Here is an 8,205-nt window from a genome sequence, read left to right on the forward strand (position 1 = left end):
GTCCGCTCAGCCAGTCCAAACAAAGTTTCCCGCTTATGAGAGAGTTGTTCTTCGGGAAGGTAGTGCGTTTTCTACAGCCACCTCACATGCCCTTTGACCTCTGTGTTCAAGAAAGAAAAAGCGTAAACTATTCTATTTCCCACTTGAATCTTTCCCCAGCTGGATTTCTGAGGCCTGTCACCATCTTCGGACCAATAGCTGATGTTGCCAGAGAAAAGCTGGCGAGGGAGGAGCCAGACACTTACCAGATCGCCAGTGAGTAGCCTCCGGAGCCGCGCCGGCTGAGGTGGGGGTGCTTCCTCGGCACTCACTGCTCTGAGGGCAGAGGTCGCCTCAGTGAGAGCAGTGGCGGCTCACCCTGTTTTCTTAAAGTCAGAGGGAAACCTGGACGGACAGGTCCTCCTTCTGCCAGTCGCCTTTATTAAGGAGAATCGCCCTTCATGAGACTCTTGCCTCCACGTGAAAACTATTTTACACATGATCTTCTCTCTTTTTTCTAATAATTATTAACTTTATTTATTTATTTTAATTTGACCAGAGAGGGACAGAGAGAGAGAGAAAAGGAGAGAGGGAGGGAAAGTGAGAAAGCTGCCGCCAGGTCCAGGGCTCGAACCGCGGTCGGCCATGTGGGAGTCCAGCACCCTCATCCACCACGCCACGTCCTGGCCCCACACATGATCTTCTTTACTTCTCTCAGTAATCTTGTGAGTTGAGAATTACTGCATCCATGGTGAAGTCAAGCACACTGAGCCCTAGGGTGGGGCCAGCACCAGCCTCTTCAGTCTAAATGACACCAGCTGATGAGTGACAAAACCAGGCTGGGACCTTCATTCCTTCTGGCTCCGATCCAGTGCTTTTAATCATGAAACTAACAGGAAGTCCTGAATAATGTCAGGGGTCTATCTAGGTCTGTTTTTGGATTGCTAACAGAATTGAAGAGCAGCCGTGTGTTTGCAAGGTGTGCAGTTCTGGTGGGGAAGGTCCAGAGGCAGGGGGCATGTTGGGTGCCTGATGGAAGCACAGTCGGTGTTTGCAGAAAGGGAGCTGGCAGCAGGCAGTTCTGTCGCACAGAACCGAGCCCTCGTGAGGCCTGGAACTCCTGGATCTCAGGAGACGCAGTTACCGTGGCCCCATCTCCACACAGCAGCCCCCACCACTGGCCCCTAGTTCCAGAACATGGAGCCTGGAGGGGCAGACCGCTCGCTGTTCCTGTTACCTAAACCGTAGCAGGTAGGAAGGTATGACTAGTATTACCGATTGTTATTACAGACTTTTGTAGTAAGATAATATTACATACAGATATCAAGGTTGGGGGCTGGTGGGTGGTATAGTCGTTAGGGCACTGGACTCCCACATGGCTGACTGCAGATGTGGCCATCCCCCCTGGGGGGGGGATTTCTCACTTTCTTTGTGTCTCTGTCTCTCTCTCCCTCTGCGAGCACACGCGCCCTGTAACAAAAAATCTCTCAAAAAAAAGACAAAAGATTGAGGTTGTGGTGCTTTATATGCCTAATACATTTTCCTTGCAGATCCTTTAATTATTTCATATAATGTGGGTATCATGATAGTCTAAATATACAAACTTAGTTATCCCTTTAGCTTGCTTTGAAGACAAACTCTTTTTCCAATTACAAAAATATCACAATTTGGGGGAACAGCAGTTAGCGTAATGTCTGTGTCACTGGACTCCCACGTAGTCGACCGCGGTTCAAGTCCCGGACCCGGTGGCTTAAACTCACACCCGGTGTGTGTGCGTGTCTGCCCAAGATCCCGAGAGGATAATGGAGGAGAAAGGATTGCAGCGTGGCCATCCCCCCTTGGGGGTGATTTCTTACTTTCTGTCTCTCTGTCTCTGTCTTTCTGGCGAGCGCATGCACTCTATAGCAAAAAAACTCTGAAAAAAAATTACAATTTGGAAAGTTAGTCAATTTTGACATATATCACCATGCTAAGCTCCACTCGCGTGTACTTTCCTCCATTCTCTGTAAGCGCATTGTTACAGTCTCATTTATACTCCAGAAAAGGCTGTGAGGACAGTCCACTTCAGTCCACCCTGTGGTCAGTCTGTTTTGAGCAGTGTGGAAGTCTGTCCATACTGTTTCCTCGTTTATGTTTTGCTTTGTTTCCTAAGGACCTACACCCTCAAGAGTGTAGGTTTCCCATATTTCTGATGACTTCCGTAGAATTTCCCAGATGGGAGGGGTGGACCAGAGGGTGTGACCCCCCAGGGGTGCCATGAGGCTGCTTTCTAGAGGTCTGTGCTGGGTGTTATCTCTCCCACTGGCACTCGTGGGCCCTTGCTAAGATTTTAAATGCCATGGCACTGCTTTTTGAATAATGAGATCAGCACCTTTTAAAAATACTGCTTTTTATGTAGTTGCAGACGGAGTTCAGTGGCAATATTTGTTTTCTGAAAATAATTAGATTTATAAAAAATGGATAGTAAACTTTGAGCGAGTTAGGAAATGTTTTTTCCGTCTCTTCCACTCAGTTTCTTACTTGTTTTAGAAGAGGTTATTGTTGGGTCCTTTTTTGTAGGTAACAGTTCACCTGAAGAAGTTTGTGACCCCCACACATAATCAAATTTAGGGTCTTTAAATGTCGGAAAAGCAAGTGTGAAGGAAGACCCACGGGCTCCACCTGCAGGGGCGATAGGGCGATGCAGCTGGGTTTACTCAGCAGCCGCTGGTACGGAACGGGCCCAGGCAGCCTCATGTTCTTCATCTTCTCTGAACCCGATGAGAGTCTTTGGAGTTCAGGAATTAGTGGTATTGTCTCCAGCCTGAGCTCTTCCTCCTGTGTCCACCAGTTTTGAGATTCTGCCCTGCCTGCTGGGAACTGCCTCACGATGAGCTCATTCTTTAAAACTTCTCTCCCGTGTGTGCCCAGTATCTTGAGAGGAGCAGGAGGGGGAATTGCAGTGTGGCCATCTCTCCTGGGAGGTGATTTCTCACATTCTCTCTGTCTCCAGTGGGCGCGTGTCCCCTATGGCAAACATCTCAAAAAAGAAAACAAAAACAAAACATCCCTCTTGGCTCGCCCTCAGTGCAGCGTGTGCTCTGAGACCTCGCGCCTCCTCCAGTCTGACACAGCACAGCTCCTCTCTGTCAGCTGGCTCTCCGGACTCGGGTTGTGAGCCTGCTCTGCCTTTTCCATGAGGAACTGACACGGGTGGGCAGTCAGCCCCAGTTCCCTGTCGGAGGCGCGGCCGCCGGGGCAGCACAGACCAGCAGCCTTCCTTGCTCCCAGGGTCTCCTGCTTTGCCCGTGTCTCCACCCCGTGTCCCTGAGGCAGGCTGCTATGCCAGTGGCTCCTGACACGCCTAGGTAGTGAGCTCCACCCGCGGGGACTGGGCAGGGCTCACGGAAGCAGCAGCCTCGGTTTATCCTGTGCTCTGTAGGTGACAGAGCCCTCTGTGTTCCAAAGGGTGGGCGCGGTGCCACGCTGGGCCATAGTGGTGCCTTGGGATGCTCGTATACGTGTCTGAACCTTAGTCATTGAAAGATGGCTACGTTTTTTCGGGAGATTGAAGTTGGAAAAATACTGAAAAGTCATGAGACATGTACATGTTACAACTCACATTTTTTGCCTAAATATTTTATTGATACCAACCATAGACTTTATTTTAATTTTGTGTTCTTGGCTTTCGTCGAAGCAGGCTCATCAGTACTATTTTTAAAACGTTCTTCATTTCCTTTTCTTTATTTTTATTTGTGTGTGTGTTTTACAATATGAGGGAGTGAGCTCAAGAGGAAACACCTTAACTGGGTCTCGTCATACTGCAGCCTCCTCCCCGCCACCCCCCTCCAGCCTCAGGCACCTGCAGGCTCCCGGCTTGTCTTCAGGCTGACCGGGGGATCCAGACCCTGGCCGCATGTGACATCCAGCCTTGCACCTTGCAGGCATCTGCATTACTGCAGCGCCATGGCAGCTGGACTGGGCTCACTTCAGTTGGGGATTGTGCCATATTTCAGCTTCTTTTCACTGCACGACAAGTAATTTTTGTTGAAATTCCATTTACTGATTGATTCTTTTTAAAAATTTGGTATGTTCATCATGGATTTTTTATATTAATTTGATTTTTTGAAAACGCTATGTCAAAACATTACTGATCTTGAGTACCCTGGTTTTGGGATTCGTCCCCAACTACAAGTGCCTCAGTTGCATCTCCTGACGCTGGCCCTGTTGGGAAGCATTTACCTATCCAGTGGCTCTCGGTGGAGGGGTGCTGCAGCCTGCCCCGTGGAGGACGTTTACCCATGCCCGGAAATAGTTGTGGTTGTCACCGTGGGTGGGGTCGGGGCCGCTAGTGACCCAGAGCTGGTGAAAGCTGCTGCGAGGCCACAGTGCAGACAGCCCTGGTGAAGGCCCGCCCAGGCACATCAGCAGCGCTGAGTAGTTGGAGGCCTGATCTGACCAGGAGTCGTGACGTTTTGTTTCTGTCTTGGCTTCATGAATAGAAAGTGAGCCACGGGATGCCGGGACCGACCAGCGCAGCTCCGGCATCATCCGCCTTCACACCATAAAGCAGATAATAGACCAGGTGAGTCTGCCAGCGGGCCACTCACTGCTTTTTCAGTGGGGTGGCTCAGATCATCTCACACTGGAAGGTATTGTTTCTAAGATTGTTACCGATACACTGTAAGAAAATTAAGCTCTTACCGAAGGGTGTTTCTAATAGACACTTCCAAGGAATAGTTACTTTAACTGTCAAAGGTGATCCTTCATTACCACTAGAAGGCGTGATGTTCATGTGCAGCTAGCAGGCTGTTGACGTCAGTACAGTGCAAGTCGCACTGGGACACTTAAAAAGGGGGTGTCTGGAACATGAAATTCGTATACTTGTTTTCACTGAATACAGATTATGGGCTAAGTCTTGGGGAGTCATCTGGGTTTAAAAAAAATTGATTGGGCTAGAAATTCTGTTGCATTAACTTCTAATTACAAGTTTTTAAACATGTAGACACATTAAACTCAATGAAAGGTATTGTTGAACTGTAGTACAGGACGTGACTTTTGTGACGCGGTCGGTTCGCGGTTTAACGGTCTATTGTATCTTTGTGTGTCTCTCTCTCTCTGTTTCCAGGACAAACACGCTTTGTTAGATGTAACACCAAATGCAGTTGACCGTCTTAACTATGCACAGTGGTATCCAATTGTCGTATTCCTTAATCCTGATTCTAAGCAAGGCGTGAAAACAATGAGAATGAGGTTATGTCCAGAATCTCGGAAAAGTGCCAGGAAATTATATGAGCGATCTCATAAACTTCGTAAAAATAATCACCACCTTTTCACAAGTGAGTGTATTACAGGCCTTCTTTCAACTTGGAGCATCTAGACAACTCGTAGACAGAAGTGTTGTGGTGTTTAAGTACCAGAATTTATATGATCTTTGCCTGGAAAGCTTCCTGTACTAACAGCTGCTTTCTGGTTGGAAAAAAATGCACGATGCCACAGTAGAGATTTCAGATTCCTGTATCTTTGGATGCTGTGTTTCTGTAATAATGATTGAGCTCTAAGCAGAGCTGAACGACTCCTGCATTTTGGCACCACTCTAAGCACAAACTACATTGTTGATGTGTTTTCAGCAACAATTAACTTAAACTCGATGAATGACGGTTGGTATGGAGCCCTGAAAGAGGCCGTTCAGCAGCAGCAGAACCAGCTCGTGTGGGTTTCTGAGGGGAAGGTAAGACGTTTCTTACTACTTTTTGACCTTCTCAGTACATTATGTAACTAATCAGAAGCCTTTGCGTTTACTGGTCTTTGTTGTATTGGATCAACATATTAAGATAACTTGGAGAAAGTTAACTTTTAAATTTTTATAGTTTGTATGTGGGGTTACGAAGTTGTTTTGGTAGTAAAAGTTCTTGAATTTCCCCCACCTGTTGAATTACCACTCCAGTGGGATTTGCTTTTATAGAATCATCAAATTATAATGAAAAGCAGATAAAATTCTGACTGTCCTCGCCTGTCTAGGACTGGTGACTTTGAATCTGACTTCAGCTTCCTCCTGGACACATGAGGGGTTAGAATGGCCTGGGTGTGTCTCCCGGGGCCGCCCACAGCTCACCCTGCTGAGGACTTGCTCGGAGACAAAGGCTCTCCAAGGGCAGGTGGGCGGCTGCCACAGCTGGCCCCCTGCAGAAGGCTCGGGGATGCCAGTGAGCCTGCTCGGGCATCGGCGTTCCCTCTCACTTGCACTTGGTCCTTCTCTCACCCCGCCCCTCTGAGCGTTCCCTCCATGTGTGGGAAGCATGGACAGAGCCGTCTGAGTTGTGACCCCACACGTCCACACAGCCAGCTGCGCAGTAGCTGGCTCTGCAGCAGTCTCTGATGAGAAAGGTCTGCTTGTTTTCTTGAGTTCATCGTTTTCTCAGAGAACCCTTTGGAGGGGAATGTTTCAGTGTGTTTGCCTTTCACAGTGGTGTGCGTTCAGTTTCTGTCATCGTGAAGACCGGACGTATGGTTTGTTCTGTCTGCCATCGGTCCGGTCCTGCTGTGTGCTGCCCTGCACGGCCCTGCTCCCCTGCCTGGCTGTGTGGCAGATGCTCTGGCAGTGCATGCTGCATGCTCAGACCTCGATGCCCCTCCAGGAGCAGACGCTGGGCGTGCATGTGCAGGCAGTGTGTGCTGCCCGCTCTGCCACAGGCGTGCTCAGGCCTTGCTTTCCTCCTCGCGTGCTGGTCTGGGGGTGGCCTGCGTGTGACACCACGATAGCCACTCAGCACATACGTATTGGCTGGAGCACCTGACAGGGCAGTCGGGAGCGCAGCCTGCATTGCTCCACAGCAATGTGCACGCCCTGATCTCTACAGAGCTGGCATTTGGAAATGTCTGTTCCTTTACTTCACGGGAGCGAGCAAGACAGGTACCCGCGGCGGAACCCATGCTGTGGTTCCCGTCCTTCCCCAGACCTCAGCCAGCTGGGATCTGGGCACGCCAGATCCACCCCGGAGCGTGGGACCGCTGCGCCTCCATGGCTGGGCCGCTTGGTGGCATGTGTAGGAAGGACTGTCGTTGTCTTCATACCAATTCCCAGCACAATTCTGGTAGCATTTACCTTTGTTAGGTAAATATCAATAATTTGCACTAGTGGAGTCTTAGGCTCAAAATGCACAAAGTATGCATCTCCATCAGTTGTTTTAGGGGGTTTTTTTGGATCCACAGCTCTTAACTTCTGTCATGTCTTTTGGCATAGGATTATGTGCTTGCTTCCTTTCTTTGTTTGGTTTTAAAACGAAGGTCTAACTCCCGTATGTTTTATGTAAGGAAAGTAGGTCACAGGGCCAGCAGGTGGTGTGGAGGTAAGGCGGCCAGATCTCACATGGCTGACTATAGGATTCAAGTCCTGGACTTCGTGGCATTAGAATTCAGTGGGAGTGTGTGCGTGCATGCCCCGAAATCCCGAGATAAGAATGGAGAACAGGGACCAGCAGGTGGTGTCATGATTACACCGCTGTGCTTGCACGGCGTCGACGACCCCGTAGCTTAGACTCAGGCCGGCACCTGTGCACGTCGTGTGCCCAAAGTCCCAGGAAAAGAGTGGAGAAGGGATCGTGGGGTGATTTCTCAATTTCTGTCTCTTCAAGTGCATGTACCCTATAGCAAAAATCTCTTTAAAAAAAATGAAAGTAAAAGGAGAAGAAAAGATTGCAGTATAGCCTGAGGGTTCTCACTTTCTCTTTCCCCCCCCCCCTTTCTTATCCTGGTGAACTGTACCTACTCCATAGGAAAAAACAAAAACTATAAAAAGAAAATAAGTCATTATAGGATAGATTGGTGTGTTTCATAAATCAGATTTGTTACAACTCAAATCAAGCTTGATTGTGTGCCACGTGCCACCTTTTATTCAAGTGCATTTTATCAGAGTTGACAGAGGTAACTTCATTCACCTAAACCTGCTTCATGTTGCACACTGCCTTTCCTGAACTGCTTGGACCTCGTAGCTGAGAGAGGCCCTGTCGGGAACTCTGGCGATCTTGCCTGTCCCCTGTGAAACCAGGAGAGCCATCCTGAGGCTCCTTAGCAGAAAGACAGAGCACCTCTGGCTCAGAGCGGACGTGGTTCATGGCTCGTCTCTGCTCTGAACTGGCTGCGAGAGCTGCAGTGTCTGCTCAGTTGCAACTCACTCTTCCCAGGCCTTCAGCATCCCTCTGACTGGCTTCTGGGCGACCCTCCCAAATCCCTACGAGAGCGGGTAGC

General features: G+C 49.1%; 1 protein-coding gene across 1 annotated transcript in view; it reads left to right on the plus strand.

The window, feature by feature from the left end:
• Window positions 1-8,205, plus strand: part of TJP1 (tight junction protein 1) — a gene marked incomplete at its 5' end in the record, with an annotated part of 156,196 nt that overhangs the window by 126,604 nt on the left and 21,387 nt on the right. The window contains 5 exon segments of the mRNA XM_027767793.1: window positions 1-59; window positions 160-255; window positions 4,461-4,543; window positions 5,087-5,297; window positions 5,589-5,689. The exon segment at window positions 1-59 is cut by the window's left edge and continues 32 nt beyond it. Of these exon segments, the coding sequence (XP_027623594.1) occupies window positions 1-59; window positions 160-255; window positions 4,461-4,543; window positions 5,087-5,297; window positions 5,589-5,689 (550 nt within the window).

The sequence above is a fragment of the Tupaia chinensis genome, unplaced genomic scaffold, assembly GCF_000334495.1.
Source record: "Tupaia chinensis unplaced genomic scaffold, TupChi_1.0 Scaffold144682_1, whole genome shotgun sequence".
Lineage (NCBI taxonomy): Eukaryota > Metazoa > Chordata > Mammalia > Scandentia > Tupaiidae > Tupaia > Tupaia belangeri.